General features: G+C 38.3%; 3 protein-coding genes across 8 annotated transcripts; all 3 read right to left on the bottom strand.

Annotated features, from left to right (window-relative positions):
* Positions 1-151: 151 nt before the first annotated feature.
* Positions 152-4799, bottom strand: LOC140872436 (vacuolar protein sorting-associated protein 26A-like). Of its 6 annotated transcripts, none has more exons than XM_073275253.1 (12): positions 4672-4796; positions 4435-4482; positions 4274-4348; positions 3809-3883; positions 3628-3700; positions 3370-3414; positions 3053-3164; positions 2483-2549; positions 1504-1548; positions 1250-1305; positions 725-900; positions 152-503 (listed from the first exon to the last, which is right to left on the bottom strand). In XM_073275253.1, the coding sequence occupies exons 2-12, from the start codon at positions 4435-4437 to the stop codon at positions 319-321; spliced, it is 912 nt and encodes a 303-aa protein (XP_073131354.1). In that variant the 5' UTR covers positions 4438-4482; positions 4672-4796; the 3' UTR covers positions 152-318. The 6 variants fall into 6 exon arrangements, with proteins under 6 accessions (XP_073131354.1, XP_073131358.1, XP_073131355.1 ...); XM_073275257.1 differs by having other exon boundaries at positions 4435-4556; positions 4647-4751; XM_073275254.1 differs by having other exon boundaries at positions 4610-4746.
* Positions 4800-7218: 2419 nt separating this feature from the next.
* On the bottom strand, positions 7219-10659 carry LOC140872523 (uncharacterized). Its single transcript, XM_073275373.1, has 5 exons — positions 10318-10659; positions 9282-9582; positions 8567-8725; positions 8125-8420; positions 7219-7685 (listed from the first exon to the last, which is right to left on the bottom strand). The coding sequence occupies exons 1-5, from the start codon at positions 10516-10518 to the stop codon at positions 7470-7472; spliced, it is 1173 nt and encodes a 390-aa protein (XP_073131474.1). The 5' UTR covers positions 10519-10659; the 3' UTR covers positions 7219-7469.
* Positions 10660-11980: 1321 nt separating this feature from the next.
* On the bottom strand, positions 11981-14854 carry LOC140872628 (uncharacterized). Its single transcript, XM_073275516.1, has 2 exons — positions 14373-14854; positions 11981-12069 (listed from the first exon to the last, which is right to left on the bottom strand). The coding sequence occupies exons 1-2, from the start codon at positions 14852-14854 to the stop codon at positions 12066-12068; spliced, it is 486 nt and encodes a 161-aa protein (XP_073131617.1). The 3' UTR covers positions 11981-12065.
* Positions 14855-21631: the final 6777 nt, after the last annotated feature.

The raw sequence follows: 21631 nt of genomic DNA, 5'->3' as shown, positions 1-21631 counted from the left end.
TCTAAAAAGTTTTTGATGCTTAATTAAATGCATGCATGCACTACAATAAACTCAATCATCCAACTGTTGCGTTTCAACATCCCAAAAAAAGCCGAAAGTTGTCTAAAATGCCGACAGAAGAGCCCTAGCATAATATCTCTATATGGCTAAAGTTCATAATTATTCTACATACAAATGTGTATTTTGTACCGAACATGAGCATAACTAAAAGGGACAAGGTAAGCTTTTACAGATTTGTACACTCACAAGCCAAACCATAGACAGACGGACTTCACACAGCATCATGACCAGGCAAATCTTCCGCACTCCTAAGTGAATTCATGATGAAGGTGCATCACCAAGTCGGTACATTGTGATTTCTTGTTGCTTGAAATATCGACGGTCCTCTTCATCCACAAGTACAAGGTTCAAGTAGTACTTTACGCTAAATTTGTTGTTGATGTTATGATATGTTGGGGTTAGCTCGTAGGGGCTAAGGAACAATCTTATAGGAATTGATTCACCTGTCAAAACAAGCACTTGTCCAGTAAATTATCCAACTTATCCAAAAGTTACAGTAGAGTGGAACTTTTTCCGAGGAAATAAAGACACGGGTTAACACAAAAGGGAAAGGGAAAACAAAGAGGATACTATCAAGAATCAAAAAGAGAAGAAATGCTAACAATGAGCTTTATCGCCGGTACATACAAACATATAGGAAAATTAAGAATAGTTCTTAATGTACCTCTGACTGGAGCACCATCCATAAGTTCAAACTTTGCTAGCGTCTCTGTCTCAACATGTGTGTTAGTCCCTGACCCTGTCGATTCTCTGCGTCTAATCTCAAGATCCATATTTTTAATCTTAATTCTTACAAGGAGAAAATATATTTTGCCTAAAATAACATCTTTCAAATGATACCTGGATATTAAAAAAATCCTTATCAGTATGAGATCGTCTGCCATCTTTAATTTCAAAAGAAGATAAAACATAGCACTCGAGTAAAAGAAAAAAATTTGATTGCAGACAGGTTTTGCTGATCCTCAGATGGTTGTGTAAAAATACCCAATCAACTTAGGTGAAAGTAAAACCCGGCAATGTCACATAAGTGACCAGAGTTGCTTAGACCCAAAAAGAAACTGAACTGAAAAAACCAAAAAGAAATAGTACTTGAGTTTACTCACTACAAATACCAGAATTCAGTTCCATCCCAAACTGAAGGAAGTACATCTGTTTGATTATTAATTAAAAGGTAGTATGTAATACTTACTTGCTCTTATTGTACTCAAACTCAATATGAAGGCAGTCTTCGATTCCAACTTCCATCTACAACCAGAAGACCAAGATTATTGAAACATGTATATACATGTATAAATCAAAGGAGAATACCTCAATGTTGCATAATGTGACAGAAATAGTTGAAGATTATGATCCAAATATCCTTCCCATTACTTGCAATCTCAGAAAAGTATGACTGTAACTTGGAAAACATGAATATAAAAGTCAATATAAATAACAGTATACCTTGATGCTGGTGTTGATTGATGGAGGGGGAGTATAATTCCAAACCTGATACACCACAAAACATATGACTAAATCAAAATGACCAGATCACAGATATTGAAAGCTCATTAACACGAGGCAGTTTTGAACTCAACAAAATTACAGATGCACAGCACAGTAAAAATATGCAGAAAATAGAAACTGCTTCCAGAAGCAATCTCTCTCCTCTTCAAGAGTTTCTGTCCTCATAACTATCCAATCTCAGGTACATGGAGGCTCAAATACAGAAGATTGGGGTGGAAATTAAGTTAAAAACACAGGTAACAAACAGAAGGTATGAAAGAGCCTCCAACAATGATGCCACTCTGAGTTCATATAAAGAGAAATTACAGATTCCCCGATGAGACAAGGGTAAAAATTACCTCCTCTAACATAGAGATAAGCATTTAAAAGATTTTCTTCCCACAAAATTAAACTACAAGTGTCATTTGACTCATTTTCAAGGAGTGACAAACAAACTAGCCCCTTTGTTTTTATTTTCTGTAGACATTCTCTCTCTCAAAATATAAACAAACAATATCACCTATTTTCATGACCTTCTCCCCAACATATGTTTTCGTTCATTTTCACATCTCCGAACATAACTATTCTCTTTGACTGGTATTATATTATATTATAGCTCAAAATTATATTTGAAACGTAAAATAGTTTTATCTGATATTTTTTTACATGATTTGTAAATGACAATTCTATTTTCCTAAAACAACAGTAAACATTTATTCTCCCAAAACATTTCCCAAAGTATTTTCCAAAACCCAAAACAAAACCAAGCAAGCCTGGTGGATTTTGAATATTATCAATTCGCACTAATCTCATACCACAACTAGGTAATGATCTACTTGAACAATGTTCAGAAGAATAGTGAGTGTGTTAATACATGTCCTCTAACGGGAATACACTGCATAGGATAATCTGCAAAATTTTAGGAGAAGATGTTCACCACAAAATCTTGATATTCAATTATGCTGCCAGCATAGCCCCGACTTATTGTCACCTTCAGGACATACCTGAAACAAGCACAACATTCTGATAAAGATTTAACATCTGACTCTGGAAAAATGAAAGCTAAAAATCAAATGTCAGAACAAGAGAGAAGGCAACAAGGACATAATCTTTGTGCTATTCACATATCCAAGTCTCTATGCTGCAACAGCAACTGGTTGTGAACTTTCGCAAACAGATGCTTGATATATAACTTTATGCAATGAATCTATGTGCAAAGCAAAACTTTGGAGATCACAAACGGAACAAAAAAAAATTCTACTGTCTACAAATTACAGCAGTCAGCAAAAGGATCAAGAACGGCATAACAGACTTCAAAAACCAAAGACCCCTTGGTCATAGGTGGTCAATATTTTCCTAAGTATCTAGAAACAAGTCTTTCCACGGGCACACTTTCTGCTTTACGCACCATGCATGGTAAATATTGAGAACACATCATTTTGCCAGTACAGAAACAGCCAAAACATATTGACTGTACAGGACCATAAACTATACACAATTAACTCACCTAAGTCGCACATTTACTCCGTTGTATGTCTCGTATGGCATCTCAATAGTTGAAAATTCGAAGGGAAATGTTTTCTTTTCATACAATTCACCAGGAACATCCAGTTCACGAACTACATGCATAAATAGAAGACAGATAAAGGGTGTGAAACTATGAAGCAGAATAGCATGCTTATTGTTCTTAAAGCACACTTTTTTTTATGAATAAGAAACTCAAATAAGCAATGTTATGAGTTGTGGTGCCAAAAAGTTTAGATAAAGCACATAGACAGCCGATATGCAGCTTCAATGAGTAATAAAATAAATGATAGTACTTACCCAGAGAAGTGAAGTCGTAGAAGTTGCCTCTGTCAAAAAACATTTCTACAAACAGAAACTAATCGTGATATTGTTTCAGTCTACAATATTTCTGTATTCATAATTAAGTCAATCTGATATAAATAAAAAGAACTAAAACAAAACTAGGGAAGTTCAAGATGAAGTGGCGACCAGAAAACTTAGTTCATACAACAACATAGAAGTAAAACTGAACCTGAATGCTCTGAATAACATCGACAACATCAAGAGAAAACAAACCTATTTGACCAAGAAGCTCTACTTTGATTCCATTGTGTTCTACCTTCTTCCCAGAGACAGGTACAACAGATATCTGAAAACACAACTCATGGGTGAACATGCACATTATTAACAAACCAAATTTCAACTTAAAAGTTTTATTTTTTTTCCAAACTGGTATGATAATACAAGTAAGAAATACCTTTCCAGATATATTTTCTCGACTTTGGAAGAGTGGGACCATCACTGTCCGACCATTCTCCTTCTTCAATGGGACCTAAGATAACAATGGTACATACAATATAGAAACCATGAGCTTGTCTTTCCATCACTGACAGCAGATAAAATAAGCAAAGAAATCTTAGTTACCAAACATCCAAACCGAATAAAAATTCAAAACATGTGTTTACTCGCTCTGATCAATTACACACTATTAGGTACAATATAATGTCAGGAAAACAAGAACAGAAATCAACTACTATAATAAACCAAATTATAGACTGGCCATGTGAAAATTCCAAAAACCCATCCACTGAACTTTGTTAGATAATGCAAAAGAACATTAGCCTCGCCTCTGCCCATAAAATAAGAAAAATTCACTAGCATAAATTCATAGTTCGTCAAGCACTTTCACAGTAAAGAAGTCAGGAACGCTTGAAATGTACACCTGCTTTCGAGCTTTCCCATCCGTAAATGTAACAGATATGTTGCATGCAGGCTTAAACGCTCCGATAATATAATTCTGGAACAACCACACTAAAACTCGTCAAGGCATGAAATATACCAGCAACAAAAATTCATCATTAAAGCTAACACCGAAACTTTTACCATTGCTGAAATCAAACCCTAACAGAAAGCAAACTCCTAACGCAACACCTGCAGCAAAATTCCTCAAAATCTTAAGCTCCACATCGTAACCGAAGCATACAACCGCAAATCAAACAATCGCACTTCACAAACAGAAAGAATTTCAGGTCATAATGTGAAATAATTTGGAAATTACTTGTATTAAACGCAAAAAATTCGAATACCGCCACTACCATAAGAAGATGTAAAGATCTTAACTGAAGATCATAAGAGTGAGGGAAGTGTAATGCGATCACATCGACAGTTGATGGAGACAAAGTCGCCCAAGTCCAAAGCCAAAGTGTGCGATTATTCCATAGGGCGTGTTTGGTTGGCAAAATAAAGGAAATAAAAATAAATGGGGCCCATTTGATACTGATACAGGGATACTAGCCTGGGCTTAGGCTTTAGGTAAATGATGGGTTCAGTTTTAATTAACTAACTTTGTTCGCGTGAACTCAAGGCATGCGTCAATGCTGCCTATTGTGGCTCGATTAATAGGGGGCTAGAAACCACGAGGCCCCGATCCCTCGAACGCAAAATTTCATTCTATCTCATGGGTTTTACCCTATATGATAGGTGAAAGCACATGATTGGTCAAATTATGCGGGTCTCACATAATTTTATGTGAGTTCCACATAATTAGACTAATTATGTGCTTCCACACCATCCATGGATAGGATCGAAAAAACCCCCTCGAACGGTGTCGAGCATGGACCCCGCTCATAATTTGTTCAAAAAATAAATTATGTTGTCGTGTCTTGTCATATCAATTGGCAATACATCAAATGTATACAATCTTTTTAAATAGACGAATGATTTGAAAATCTCAACATGTGAAAATGCATCGGTGTCTCTAAAATCTAAATTATGCGTCATATCAATATTGTTAAGATAAACTCGATAGATTATAAAATATCACATCCGAACCGAAAAGTTAGTATCATAATCTCAACAACAAATTTTACTTAAAGGGACGGGAAATTATTTGGTTTGGTTGGTATTTTCACAATGAATCTTTGACACCTAGCTAGACCATATAATTAGGGATGATAATGGGGCGGGTTTTGCATCAAACCCATCCTGATGGGGCGGGTCAAGACCCGCCAGAGCGGGTCCACAAGTGGGTCCGGGGCGGGTCTCGGGTTTGGGCAAACCCGCCCCGGACCCGCCCCGCCAAAGTATTATATATATATATAAATTAAAAATATTCATGTATATATATAAATATAAAATATTTATGTAATATTAATAATATATAATTATATTATTATACTAAATAATTAATATTTTATCCATAATTTGAATGTGTAATATTATCGAATTGAAATGAATTTATTTTATTATGTTTAGTATAAAAATAAATCATTATAACATTTTTTAGTTAATAAATATTAATTAATTACAAGTTAATAAATTTAAACTTGTGAAAATAATTTATTTTTTGTCTTAAATATTATAAATCTATTTTTGAAATTAAATTCAATGATATTTGTTAATCTTTTAACTTTTTATTTTTTATTTTAATAAATTTAAAATTATTTAATTTATAGCGAGTCTAACGGGTGTAACCTGGATTGGATCCGCCGGGTTCGCGGGACGGGTTCAAAGGGAGGCGGGGCGGGTCTCGGGTTTAGCCAAACCTGCCCTAGACCCGCCCCGTTGTCATCCCTACATAAAATCTTTTTTTTCTAAAAAAGTACTATATTATTATAAAAGAAGCTTCCTTAGAATAATGTTTTCAAATCAATTTGGTGAACGAAAAAACTTTTATAAGATTACCTCACTGATTAATTTTATGATATGGATCTCGTACCTAACTTGCGAAAGAATATTAATCTTGGACAGCCAATAGATTTCCTATGAGATGGTTGCATAGATATTATCAGTGAGATGATCGACCTCATTCAGGGATGAAATACCGTACCGTATCGAAAACCATATGTTCATATCCAATATACCATACCAAAATTAACTTGTGACTCACAAAAGTTTTTGTGACTAACTTTTATATTAAACTGTACAAATAAATCATATCGATATACTCATATACATATATGTCACCGTCTCAAAAACATGATTTTTTGTTGAAACCTTCGTCAAAATGTGATCCAAATAACCCGATTATTTTATTTCTCAATGCACGTTAAAATTGGCCATTCATTTAAAACCACCCAAATATTAATCTATAGGGTAGTTTTCAATATTTTAAAAGAAAATCATGTCCTGAGCAAATTGTTTTCAGAAAAATCAGAACTTCAATTGCATGGACAACATCTGCAAAATCTTATGCAAGTTACTAAAATCTCTCTTCGACTAATCCAAACAATTTCTTATCGCAATGACTTGATTTCCTTTTCATGGATGTCTGTTGTCTGTCTGCTAGTATTTGATTAAACAATATAAAAGTTTAAATATTGTGGGAGTTAATAACGAGTCAAGGTACATCCCTCAATCCCATATTATATGTCCATCAATGATTAGTTATTCAAATATATATATATACCACACGGATTTGCATATACTCGACGTCGCAGCTAGGGATCGACAAAAGGACAGGTGAAGAAAAGGTGGTGTTGAGGTGACGACGGCCGCGCATATAAGCAGCAAATAGAACTATTTTTGTCCATAATATGAATGACGAGGGATCAAAATTGTTATCTTGAAATAATCGGGGACAAAGTATCTTAGACAGTATAGGGACCAAAACAAGGATTTTTCCCAGATCATGGGAAAGTGAGCCATTGTAAAAAGATTATAATATAAGAAGACAGCATGCAAAAAATGGCATAAAGCAAACATTCATGCGTGATTGCATTTCGAAAGAAGGTATCAACATAGGAAGCTTAATTTAGTGGCATACAATATAAGCAACTAGTATTGTGTGTAGTGTTTTGGAGAGCTTCTAAGAAGCATTTTTCAGATTTTTCTTCTTCCTTCACAAAATTTCAAAAATTTGTGAAGAAAAAGCTCTCTCTCCCAAACACTACCTAAAGCTATGAGAAAGCATTTGGTGGTTAACGATCTTGAGCATCCGAACGAATGTTCAAAATTTGAGAAACCACGAGCTTCGAAAGCTCATTAATGGCAATTTGATAATCATCTGATTCTCTGTGTGGTGACCATCCTGAAGACAGTGAGCTTAATCGGCTGTATTCACCAGCTGCAACTTTCGTTTTCGTGGTTGTGGCAAGGACCCTCTCTATATCATGCATTGATAATGGTCTTGGCTCCTGAAAAGGAACAACGCCATTTATATATAAGATAAAACATTTGGACATCCAGCCCTCTCAAATTAAGCATTCATTACCGTGGCCCATGAAGTTTGGACACAGGCAACATTTGGCAATAGTATGTTTCGAGGTAACAATAATTAAAATCGCATAAAGTCATCATTGCCAATTTGTAAGATATTGTACAAATTCCTGTGGACCAAAAGAGCATAGCCAATTCAACAAGACTGACTTGTATAAAAAACACAAGTTTAGAGTAGTGCTAATGGCAAGCAAACTTTAACATAAATAAGCAAGAAAGAAAATACTGGCTGCGCAACCACCTTAATCTCTCCCAGTAGGGGACGAAGAGATCAAGGTTCAAGCCCAGGTTAAAGCAAAAGATCCCCCACCCCCAATGTAACCAAAAAAAGAAGAAAAAAAGAAAGAAAGTACCAACCGGAGATGGCTTTCCACTCTTCTCGTCATTCAGCAGGTCCCGAATAGGAAAATAGGCTGCCTTTTTGCAAAGTTCTAGAAGATCTGAACCAGTGTATCCATCACATAGACCAGCAATTCGTTCATAATCAATGTCATCTGCTACCTTCTCATCCTTTAACAGAACCTTCAATATAGCTGTTCTTTCTCGGCGATCAGGAATCCCAATTTCAAATGCCTGAGGAAGACGCCGGAGAATTGCTTCATCAAGTTCTGATGGACGATTAGTTGCAGCAAGTACCATCACCCTAGCGTTTTCTACATCAACCAATTCACATCATTCAAACGTAGATACTATCTAACAAAACCCATAATCTTGAAATGAACATGGAGGAACCTCACAAGGCAAAACTCTAATCATGGAGCAGGGAAAAGTAGTTGTAAGAGATTATGAATAAACTTACGATCAGTGGTGAAACCATCCCACAAAGCCATAAATTCGGTCTTCATATTGGTCAGTGCTTCATGATCTGTACTCTTGCGTTGGCCTAAAAAACTATCCACTTCATCAATGAAAATAATAGCTGGTTGGAGCTTGTAGGCCAAGGTGAATACAGCAGCCACTGCGAAAATAGTACAGCAAAAATAAATAGAAGAAAATTACAGAGAACTCTTAAAAACCCCAAGTGTCTTCAAATCTTACTAATACAAAACTAATGTGTATTAAAGCTTAAAAAGTTCTGTATCTCATAAATGTTTTGAAAAAATGAAATAGATAACCGCTTCTCCTCCTCCTCCTTCTTTCAAATATATATTTTAATTTTTGAAAAAATAAAATTAATATTCACACTAGGACTGTTCTAGCTATATAAGAAACCCTTGATTAACATAAGATAATTGTGAAACAAAGCCCCACCCAATTCTTCTTACTGTCATTCTGCTTAAAATAAATGGATAAGTTAGTCACTTTTAAAAACAATATATATTGCTCTCAACAACTATCGAAAAATCCAGTCTCATCATCCATAGCATTGACACATCTACAAACTAACTCAAAATGCGCAAAAACCAATCCATCTCACAGTTTCTTCAGACGTCACAAACATTCAAATACACACAATCCAGAAAATGCGATACAGAGAAAGCCGAAAGGAGTTTAAGAAATTTTGGGAGCTATACCTAATTTCTGTGCATCGCCAAACCATTTGCTCATTAGATTAGATATTCTAACATTGATAAAAACAGCTCCTGACTCTCTTGCAATTGCTTTTGCAAGCATCGTCTTCCCAGTGCCTGGTGGTCCATATAGCAAAACACCTTTTTGTGGACAAAGAAGCTTCCCCCGAGAAAACAGCTCGGGTCTTCTCAGTGGAAGAATGACTATATCATACAATGATTGTTTAATGGCATCCAATCCTCCAATAGAGTCAAATTTCACATCTATTTCATCAGGGTTGACTACATCACATGCTATAACATCCTGTGTCATTATGAAAGCAATATGGAATAAGCAGGGCATATTTACTTACAGACACCCAGCAGTTAAGCAATTTCAACGGTCAAAGCATAAAGCTTGCTTCAGTCGCTTACCAAAAAACATTAAAATTTCAACTGAAACTTCAGTCAGATATGCAAAACGGTGCAGCAACGATTCTTCAACTTACAGGGCATGTAGACACAAAATTAATGGTGGATTCATTTCAATTAGCTGATAGATCATCAAATGCCAGCACTTCTCAAAATACCAACAAGCACCAAAAAAAAAAGTCTTAACCTCAAAGGCACTGGTAGGAATGAATACAAATAATTCGTCTAGTGACAAGTGTGGCGAGGGGGTGATGTATTCACTAGTGTTACACATAAATTTTGAAAAATTGTATATTTAAGGGGTGTACATGGAATCTGCCCCTGGCTCTGGATCAATTATCTGCCCAAATGCAGTGCATCTTCAGGAAACACACTTCTGCAATCTTTATCTAAGTTTAGTAAACCTGATACTTATCCACAATATCATATCAATCAAACTTATCAAAAGCATCTACTTAACCTCCAATGGACTTCATCCTAAAGTCTACATGGTCAAATTTCGGAAGCAAGCAGTATATTCTCAACTAATAAAAATGCTTAAAACCTATCTACCGGCACAAGGATGCAAAACGGGAGTAATTCGATAATTTCTCGTAATGAAAAGAAACACACCACAGGTGAAAGTAACCTCGTATTGATTTGTCTGGATGAGAGGTCGGCCTAAACGCTTGGCGATTTCCTTCTTGTTCTCCATAGCTTTTTTCGAAGCTTCACGGTTAGGGTCGAGATGCCTGAGCCCGACGAACAACACCAAGCAGCTGAGGGCGGCGCTGGCGGCGTATAGAATCAGTTCCTGCACCAATTTCGTCTCCGACGAACCACTTCCCATTGTGGCGAAGTTCCGATTCAGGGAACGGAAATCGAAAGGGGGTTAGGAAGACAGAGGAGGTTCTGGAGGAGTTCGTGGCCGTGTCGTGTGGAATGGAAAAGTCGCGGTGTGGGGATTAGACGGTGCCCGCGGAGAAGTCTTGGGCCGTAAGATTTTCCAAAATAATGAAAATTTCTATAACATGGGGAATTTTAAAAGGCATTAATAGGGTGTTTATTCGTCGGTTCGGTTTTATTTTGTCTAATTTTGGTTTGATTTTTTGGTTTTCGCTTTATAAAAAATATAATTCGAAGTCAAATTGTTCTACTTTGGTTTGGTTTGATTTTTGCACTATAATGGACCGGTTTATACGGTTCGGTTTGGTCGATTTGATCATTAATAATACATAACACAATAAAATAAATATAAATTTCATCCAACATATAATTTAAATACCCCAACACACAACTTAAATTTATAGTCATATAGTAAAAAAACAAAAAAATAACAAATAATACAAGAACAAACATCCAACCACAGTCTTATAATATTTTTAAAAAAACAAAACAAATTTTGATATGGTTATTTCAATTTTGATACAATTATTAAAATTAATAATATAAATACATTGTAAAATATAATATGTTTTTTTACATGATTTCTTAGTAAAAACTTAAAAATAAAATTTAAATGACTTACATAAAAAACAATCAACTAAAAATTACATAAACAAGATTCAATTAATCAACTATAAATTACATAAACGACAACAATGAATAAATAAACAGCAATCAACTAAAAATTATTCAAAATGATTATTCATTCACTAAATATCATCTCATCTCATACCATATATAATATAAATATAAAATATAAATAAAATTATTAATTTAATTCAATTTCGTTTTTTTCGATCGGTTTTGACATATATAATCCAAAACCAAACCAAATAAACTTCGATTTTAATATTTATATCCGAATTATAAAATACGATTTTCGGTTCTGTTCGGTTTTTGATTTTTTCGATTTGGATTTCCAGTTTTTTCGGTTTTATCCGAAATATGAATACCCCTAGGTATTAATATTAATTAATAAAAATAATTTTGGTACATAAATTATTATTATTATTGATAAAATATACTATTTTTGAAACGACCCACTAACTCTATAATAAATAAATATGCGGAAATTTTTTTTTTTTTTTTTTACTACTAAATAAAATATGTACATATATGCCCATACATATATGCACATAATAAAATATTTAAAATAGATACATGACTAAATAAATAAACAATTAAATACTTAAGTAAAATGCATCTTTGAAATAAATAATTATCTGAGTCAACCTCTATAATTCAAAATGTACTGCATAAATAAAATAAATAAAAAGTGTGCATGCACTAAAATATTTAATAAAATATTCAATCACCTCAACCCATGAAAATATTAAAATGTATCATAACATAACATATATGGTGACTCAGAAGCTGTCACGGTCACGGGGCTACTGCAGCACTGCTCATACGTCCTCACCACCGGTAGGAGTAACCTGCTCCTCTACGTACTCACCTGCACCATATCAGTGTAGTGAGCCTAGAGGCCCAACATGCATACTAACAAGGGTTTAAAATAATTTAAATCAATTTAATACTAATACATACATATACATGAATGAGCATGCTTAAAATTACATAACATAACTTACTTAAATAAACATAAATAACATAATACATAACATACATAATATCATACATATTTGAGTTGTTGAGCACTTATTTTCTTAACATCGAATGGTCCTATCCGTAAGTGTGACCCATACTTATAGTGCGACTGATCAGTCTAAGAAACCATCGTACGAGGCTGGTGGCGAACCACCCATACATAAATGGCAGAAAACTGCCCATACATAAATGGCAGAAACTGCCCATACATAAATGGCCACACTACTTCAATTTCCACCTAAAATATTTTTATTTGCTCAACCATAGAATTTCAATCATAGCATAAAAATTGATTTCATGAATGCATGTACTTAAATAAATTGTGTGTCCTTCATTTATATTTAAGTTATTTTCTAATATCATATAAATATTCAAATAACTTTTCATGCATAAAAATAATTAAATATAAACTCAGGACACATGCAAATTTCTCATGGTTTGATTCAGCTGCTGGCCCTAGACATGCAAGCCCATTAACTTAAGACTTGGCCCAATAAATCAACCAAAGCCCATTAAGACTAAATTAGGCCCAATAACACTGTCCCTGGCCCAATGGGCCCTAAAGTCCAATAACAGGCCCAATAACTTTCATGGGCTCCCAAGCCCATAAAAATTTCTGGCCAACTTAAAAATTTAAATAAAAATTATTAAAAGCCCAAAAATAAATAAAATAACCCAAAATAATTTAATGGAACCCAAATAAATTAAATGGTACTAATTAATTTTTTTGGGAATTTAATTAGCCCATTTAATTCCTAATTAACTTAAAAACTTAAAAATAAAAATACCCGAGCCGAATTAAAATAACCCGGACCCGGACCCACTTAACCCGACCCACTAACCTACTGACCCGACCCGGACCCAAGACCCGACCCGGAAACCACCAGAAACCCTAAGCCCGACTTCCCCCTCTCTTGTTACGTCTCGGCCGAGAGCAGCAGGCCTTCTTGGCCTGCTGCCGGCCGGCTCCGGCCGCCCCTGGCCGGAGCGCCGCCGCCCGGACGTAGCCCACGTCCGGGCGGACCTAACCTGACCAGGCCCCAGCCCCCATGCAGCCAGGAACCAGGAACCCGAAGCCCTCTTCTCCCGAACCCTAGCCTGCGCCGTCTGCACCTTTTTAGCTTAAATCCATTCGGCCGAGCCCTTCTCAGCCCCAAACCCTGCCATGGCTCGATCCTTAGGCACCCTAGGACCTTACTTGACCGAACCCTCAGCCCCGAACCAAGCCATGCCAACAAAATTTTCGTGAATCATGAATCATGCGTGCAATCAACAACATTAAATCGATTTTCTAAAAAATACTTAAAAGATTCAGATGCCTACCATAACTTACATGATATATATACTGATATAGCGTAAAAATAAGAAAAAGATCATGCCTTTCACCGTAGACGACAAGAAACACGGGCGTGGGACGGTTCCGGGACGACGGAGCGACAAAAAATGAACTTTGGAGCTTCAAAGATCTTGGCTATGGTGTCTTCTTGAGCTGCTGGGTCGAGGAAGGAGAGTGGAGGGGTGGGATGGCGGCTGATGGGAAAGTGACGTGTGGGTGTGTGTGGGGTTGGGTAGATTAGGTTTTAATATTTAAGAAAATAGGTTTTTAGGTTAATTAATAATAATTAAAAGTTTTAAAAAAAATAATATAAAATTTAAACATTCTAAATAAAAGTTCAAATCAGAAACTTAAATTATAATTTATAAAATCCCGAAATTAGAAATTAGGGGAATTTTAAAAATACTAAAAAGTCAATATTTTGACTAATTTTGGATAAAAATGACCCCTAAAATTAAATAAAATTAAATACTTAAAATTTTGAGATAATAAAACTCAAAATAATATTTTAAGGCTCCAAAAAGGTTCATAAAATAATTTGGCTAGAAAGTTGTCATCTCGTCCGTCCACGGTCCCGTCTACGCGATTAAATAATAAAAATACTAAAAATCATAAAAATCACTAATTATGGGTTAAATGCTTAAAAATAAATTAAATCATGCATAACTAATTCACATAATTATTTAACCCATAAATCATAAATTTAAATAATTAAATATCTAATTATGCAGGCGGATTTACGTATTTAAAAATACCGGGTGTTACAATTCTCCCCCCCTTAAATTGAATTTCGTCCTCGAAATTAAAGTACTTACCCGAACAACTCCGGGTAGCGAGTCCTCATATCCTCCTCGGTCTCCCAAGTAGCTTCCTCCTCCGAGTGATTCAGCCACTGGACTCTGACCATCGGTATGACCCGTTTCCTAAGCCTCCGCTCCTCTCTAGCCAAGATCCGCACTGGTCTCTCCTCGTATACAAGATCCGGTGGCAACTGTAAGGGCTCGAAATCCAACACATGCGACGGGTTGGAGACATATCTCCGAAGCATGGATACATGGAAAACGTTGTGCACTGCCGCTAGCCCTGGAGGTAGAGCTAAACGATAGGCCAACGTGCCCACTCGCTCCAAGATCTCGAATGGCCCTATATATCTCGGATTAAGCTTGCCTCTCCGTCCAAAACGCGCTACTCCCTTCATAGGTGACACCTTCAAGAATACGTGATCACCTACTGCGAACTCCAAATCGCGCCGTCTGGCATCTGCATAACTCTTCTGCCGACTCTGCGCAGTCCTCATCCTCTCTCGAATCTGCGTCACGATGTCAGCTGTCTGCTGCACAATCTCTGGACCCAACAAAATCCTCTCACCAACCTCATCCCAATGCACCGGAGATCTACATCTCCTCCCATAAAGTGCTGCATAAGGAGCCATACCTATAGACGACTGAAAGCTGTTGTTATAGGTAAACTCCACTAATGGCAGTCTAGTCTCCCAAGATCCTCGAAAATCGATGACACAAGCTCTCAGAAGATCCTCGAGAACCTGGATCACTCTCTCAGACTGACCATCTGTCTGGGGATGAAATGCTGTACTGAACAAAAGCCTCGTCCCCAAAGCTGTGTGCAGACTCTTCCAAAACGCAGATGTGAATCTCGGATCTCTGTCTGACACAATAGACACTGGTATGCCATGAAGTCTAACAATCTCTCTGATGTAAAGCTCTGCATACTGTGTCAAAGTATAAGTAGTCTTCACCGGCAAGAAATGAGCTGACTTGGTGAGTCTATCTACAATCACCCAAATCGCTGTGCAACCTCTGGCACTCCTCGGTAAGCCAACCACAAAGTCCATCGTAATATTCTCCCATTTCCATTCCGGAATAGGAAGAGGTCTAAGAAGTCCTGCTGGACGCTGATGCTCTGCCTTGACTTGCTGACAAGTCAAGCACTCTGACACCACTCTCCCGATGTCACTCTTCATCCCGGGCCACCAATACAATAGCTGCAAGTCTTTGTACATCTTCGTACTTCCGGGGTGAATGGAGTACGGAGATGTGTGAGCCTCTGCCAAAATCTCAGCTCTCAACTGATCGACGTTCGGTACCCACATCCTACCACGGTACTGAACAATACCATCCTCCACTGTATACAAGAGATTACCTCTAGCCTCATCTCTCTGTCTCCATCGCTGTAACTCCTCATCAGTAGACTGTCCCTCTCTAATCCGATCTCGCAGAACTGGCTGCACCGTCAACACTGACAAGCTCGGTGCACAACCACTCGGATAACACTCCAAGCCAAATCTCTGAATCTCGCTCTGTAGTTGTAACTGTACGGTCAAACATGATACCACTGACGACTTCCGACTCAAAGCATCGGCCACTACATTAGCTTTACCCGGATGGTAGCTAATGTCACAGTCATAGTCCTTCACCAACTCCAACCATCTGCGATGTCTCATGTTCAACTCCTTCTGTGTGAAGAAGTACTTGAGACTCTTGTGGTCTGTGAAAATCTTGCACTTCTCGCCATACAGATAGTGCCTCCAGATTTTCAACGCAAATACCACTGCTGCAAGCTCCAAATCATGCGTCGGATAGTTCTGCTCATGAATCTTCAACTGTCGCGACGCATATGCGATAACTCTGCCACTCTGCATAAGTACCGCGCCCAAACCAAGCTTGGACGCGTCGGTGTACACCACTAACTCCTCATGTGGCACTGTCATAGCTAACACAGGTGCTGAAGTAAGTGCATCCTTCAGTTGATCAAAGCTCCTCTGACAATCTGGACTCCAAATATACTTCGTGTTCTTCTTGGTTAAGGAAGTCAAGGGTACTGCAATAGAGGAAAAACCCTTGATGAACTTCCTATAGTATCCTGCTAAACCCAAGAAGCTGCGAATCTCCGAAGCATTCTTTGGAATCCCCCAATCCCTCACTGCCTGCACCTTGGACTGATCCACTGCAATCCCATCCCTAGAAATAATGTGGCCTAGAAACGCCACCTGCTCCAACCAAAACTCACACTTACTGAACTTTGCAAACAGTCGATGCTCCCTCAAAGTCTGCAAGGCTGTATGCAAATGTTGTATATGCTCCTCAATGCTCCTCGAGTAGATCAATATGTCATCAATGAATACAATGACAAACTGATCTAGATACGGCTGGAAGACACGATGCATGAGATCCATAAAAACTGCTGGAGCATTGGTCAACCCAAAGGGCATCACCAAGAACTCATAGTGCCCATATCGTGTCCTAAAGGCAGTCTTAGACACGTCTGAATCTCTGACTCTCAGCTGATGGTAACCAGATCGCAAATCGATCTTGGAGAATACCGAAGCTCCCTGCAACTGATCGAATAAATCCTCTATCCTCGGTAGTGGATACTTATTCTTCACTGTGACTCTGTTGAGCTCTCGGTAGTCGATGCACAATCTCATGCTGCCGTCCTTCTTCTTCTTCACAAACAACACTGGAGCTCCCCATGGAGAAAAGTTAGGACGAACAAAGCCCTTCTCCAACAGCTCCTGAATCTGCTCCTTCAACTCTCTCATCTCTGTAGGAGCAAGTCGATACGGTGCCTTAGAGATAGGCACAGTATCCGGCAACAAATCAATACTGAACTCCACCTCTCTCACTGGTGGAACTCCTGCAACATCGTCAGGAAAAACATCTGGATAATCACGTACCACCTCTATATCTGATAAAGATCTGCTAGAAATGTCTGAGGTAGTGGCCACACTAGCAAGAAAGCCCTGACATCCATGGCGCAATAATTTCCTCGCACGAACAAGTGATATCATCTGAGGAATACTGCTAGACTGAGATGCAAAGAAAGTAAACATCTCACCTCCCGCTGGCTTTACTGACACTGTCCTACGTCGGAAATCAATCGAAGCTCCATTAACTGATAGCCAGTCCATACCCAAAATCAAGTCAAACCCGGTCAATGGAAGAACCACTAGATCTGCTCGAATGGAGTGTCCCTGCAACTCCAATTCCAGATCCCTGATGACACTAGTGGTAGTGATAGTCTGTCCGGATGGCATGGTAACATCGTAACCACAGTCGACAACCTCCGGTGTAATGCCTATCCGTCTGATAAAATCTCGGGAGATAAACGAATGCGTGGCTCCTGAATCTAGCAACGCAAACGTGGAGTTGCCTCCAACTAGAATTCTTCCTGCACGCAGAAGATTCCCAACAATTCATACTACTACGCTCCCAAGGTTAAAACACTACAACCCTTAATTCTAATCACAAAGAAACAAAATTCTTATTCTAGCATGCTGATAGTTAAACTCAAGTAACAGGCATTCAAATATAATCGCAATAAACAAAAGCAAAGAATTGAAAAAGGTCTAGGGGTTAGGTATACCGGTGATCAAGGAGGTATCTGGGTCAGCCTCCTCTGCCTGCATCACATATACTCGCCCACTGACGTTCTGCCTCTGCGGGCAGTTGGCAATCTGATGCCCCGGCTCTTTGCAACGATAGCAGACTCCTGCTCCCATAAGACACTGCCCGGAATGCATCTTCTGACACTTCGGACATACTGGATATCTCCCTGGAGTAGGGGCCCCGCCCCTAGTCTGCTGCTGTGGCTTCCCCTGAGGCCTCTGCTGATTCGGGCCCTTAGATGGCCCTGTAGACTGCTTCTTCGCAGGTGGCTGCGAAGATGGTCGCTGATACCCTGTCTGCAAAAACTGCCTCTTACCCTGCTGCTCTCTCTGTATCTCTCTCCGTCCCTCCTCGGAACGCAAGGCCCTGCTGACTGCAGACTCATATGTAAAGACGTCTGCCATACGCACGTCATGCCTGATCTCAGCCTTCAGGCCCTCCACAAACTGCCGCAGCTTCTCCTGCGGACTATCAGCAATCATGGGCACAAAGTGACAGCCCCTCTCAAACTGGCTCACGTACTCCACAACAGACCTGTCCCCCTGACGGAGACTCATGAACTCCCGGATCATGCGACTGCGCACATCCTCAGTGAAGTACTTGGCGTAGAAGATACGCCTGAACTCGGCCCACGTCAGTGTAGGTAAATGGACCCCTCTAACTGCACCCTCCCACCAAAGGGCTGCATCGCCTCGCATCATGTACGTCGCACAGCTCACCCTGTCGGCGTCTGTGATCCCCATATAATCAAAGATGGACTCAAGAGAGCGAATCCATCCCTCAGCCACCAAAGGATCGGTGGTACCAACAAACTCCTTGGGCCCCTTCTTCTGGAACCTCTCAGCAACGTCCTCCTCATGGGACAGTCTGGGACGTGCAGCCTGCTCCAACAGAGCAGTAATACCCGCCATCATATTAGCATTGGCCTGCTCCAATGCTGATAAAGGATTCTGCGGAGGTGGCGGTGGAGGCGGAGGTGGAGGTGGAGGTCCCCCACGTCGGTTCACTGGTCTGGGAGGCATTCTGCACCACCACATATTACTTTACGTAAATCGTCATGCATAACTAAGTGGTTTAAAAGTAATGCTAACTTAAATTCAAAGAATTAAATCATGCTATAAACACTTAAAACTTACAGACCGGTAGCGTGGATTTCTGAGCTAGCATAGCAGTAATGACCCCTCCAAGGACCGTGCTCTGATACCAACTGAAACGACCCACTAACTCTATAATAAATAAATATGCGGAAATTTTTTTTTTTTTTTTACTACTAAATAAAATATGTACATATATGCCCATACATATATGCACAGAATAAAATATTTAAAATAGATACATGACTAAATAAATAAACAATTAAATACTTAAGTAAAATGCATCTTTGAAATAAATAATTATCTGAGTCAACCTCTATAATTCAAAATGTACTGCATAAATAAAATAAATAAAAAGTGTGCATGCACTAAAATATTTAATAAAATATTCAATCACCTCAACCCATGAAAATATTAAAATGTATCATAACATAACATATATGGTGACTCAGAAGCTGTCACGGTCACGGGGCTACTGCAGCACTGCTCATACATCCTCACCACCGGTAGGAGTAACCTGCTCCTCTACGTACTCACCTGTACCATATCAGTGTAGTGAGCCTAGAGGCCCAACATGCATACTAACAAGGGTTTAAAATAATTTAAATCAATTTAATACTAATACATACATATACATGAATGAGCATGCTTAAAATTACATAACATAACTTACTTAAATAAACATAAATAACATAATACATAACATACATAATATCATACATATTTGAGTTGTTGAGCACTTATTTTCTTAACATCGAATGGTCCTATCCGTAAGTGTGACCCATACTTATAGTGCGACTGATCAGTCTAAGAAACCATCGTACGAGGCTGGTGGCGAACCACCCATACATAAATGGCAGAAAACTGCCCATACATAAATGGCAGAAACTGCCCATACATAAATGGCCACACTACTTCAATTTCCACCTAAAATATTTTTATTTGCTCAACCATAGAATTTCAATCATAGCATAAAAATTGATTTCATGAATGCATGTACTTAAATAAATTGTGTGTCCTTCATTTATATTTAAGTTATTTTCTAATATCATATAAATATTCAAATAACTTTTCATGCATAAAAATAATTAAATATAAACTCAGGACACATGCAAATTTCTCATGGTTTGATTCAGCTGCTGGCCCTAGACATGCAAGCCCATTAACTTAAGACTTGGCCCAATAAATCAACCAAAGCCCATTAAGACTAAATTAGGCCCAATAACACTGTCCCTGGCCCAATGGGTCCTAAAGTCCAATAACAGGCCCAATAACTTTCATGGGCTCCCAAGCCCATAAAAATTTCTGGCCAACTTAAAAATTTAAATAAAAATTATTAAAAGCCCAAAAATAAATAAAATAACCCAAAATAATTTAATAGAACCCAAATAAATTAAATGGTACTAATTAATTTTTTTGGGAATTTAATTAGCCTATTTAATTCCTAATTAACTTAAAAACTTAAAAATAAAAATACCCGAGCCCAATTAAAATAACCCGGACCCGGACCCACTTAACCCGACCCACTAACATACTGACCCGACCCGGACCCAAGACCCGACCCGGAAACCACCAGAAACCCTAAGCCCGACTTCCCCCTCTCTTGTTACGTCTCGGCCGAGAGCAGCAGGCCTTCTTGGCCTGCTGCCGGCCGGCTCCGGCCGCCCCTGGCCGGAGCGCCGCCGCCCGGACGTAGCCCACGTCCGGGCGGACCTAACCTGACCAGGCCCCAGCCCCCATGCAGCCAGGAACCAGGAACCCGAAGCCCTCTTCTCCCGAACCCTAGCCTGCGCCGTCTGCACCTTTCTAGCTTAAATCCATTCGGCCGAGCCCTTCTCAGCCCCAAACCCTGCCATGGCTCGATCCTTAGGCACCCTAGGACCTTACCTGACCGAACCCTCAGCCCCGAACCAAGCCATGCCAACAAAATTTTCGTGAATCATGAATCATGCGTGCAATCAACAACATTAAATCGATTTTCTGAAAAATACTTAAAAGATTCAGATGCCTACCATAACTTACATGATATATATACTGATATAGCGTAAAAATAAGAAAAAGATCATGCCTTTCACCGTAGACGACGAGAAACACGGGCGTGGGACGGTTCCGGGACGACGGGGCGACAAAAAATGAACTTTGGAGCTTCAAAGATCTTGGCTATGGTGTCTTCTTGAGCTGCTGGGTCGAGGAAGGAGAGTGGAGGGGTGGGATGGCGGCTGATGGGAAAGTGACGTGTGGGTGTGTGTGGGGTTGGGTAGATTAGGTTTTAATATTTAAGAAAATAGGTTTTTAGGTTAATTAATAATAATTAAAAGTTTTAAAAAAAATAATATAAAATTTAAACATTCTAAATAAAAGTTCAAATCAGAAACTTAAATTATAATTTATAAAATCCCGAAATTAGAAATTAGGGGAATTTTAAAAATACTAAAAAGTCAATATTTTGACTAATTTTGGATAAAAATGACCCCTAAAATTAAATAAAATTAAATACTTAAAATTTTGAGATAATAAAACTCAAAATAATATTTTAAGGCTACAAAAAGGTTCATAAAATAATTTGGCTAGAAA

The sequence above is a fragment of the Henckelia pumila genome, unplaced genomic scaffold (genome assembly GCF_033568475.1).
Source record: "Henckelia pumila isolate YLH828 unplaced genomic scaffold, ASM3356847v2 CTG_466, whole genome shotgun sequence".
Classification (NCBI taxonomy): Eukaryota; Viridiplantae; Streptophyta; class Magnoliopsida; order Lamiales; family Gesneriaceae; genus Henckelia; species Henckelia pumila.
The sequence above is the reverse complement of the archived record's forward strand: the minus strand, read 5'-3'. Positions and strand labels throughout refer to the sequence as shown.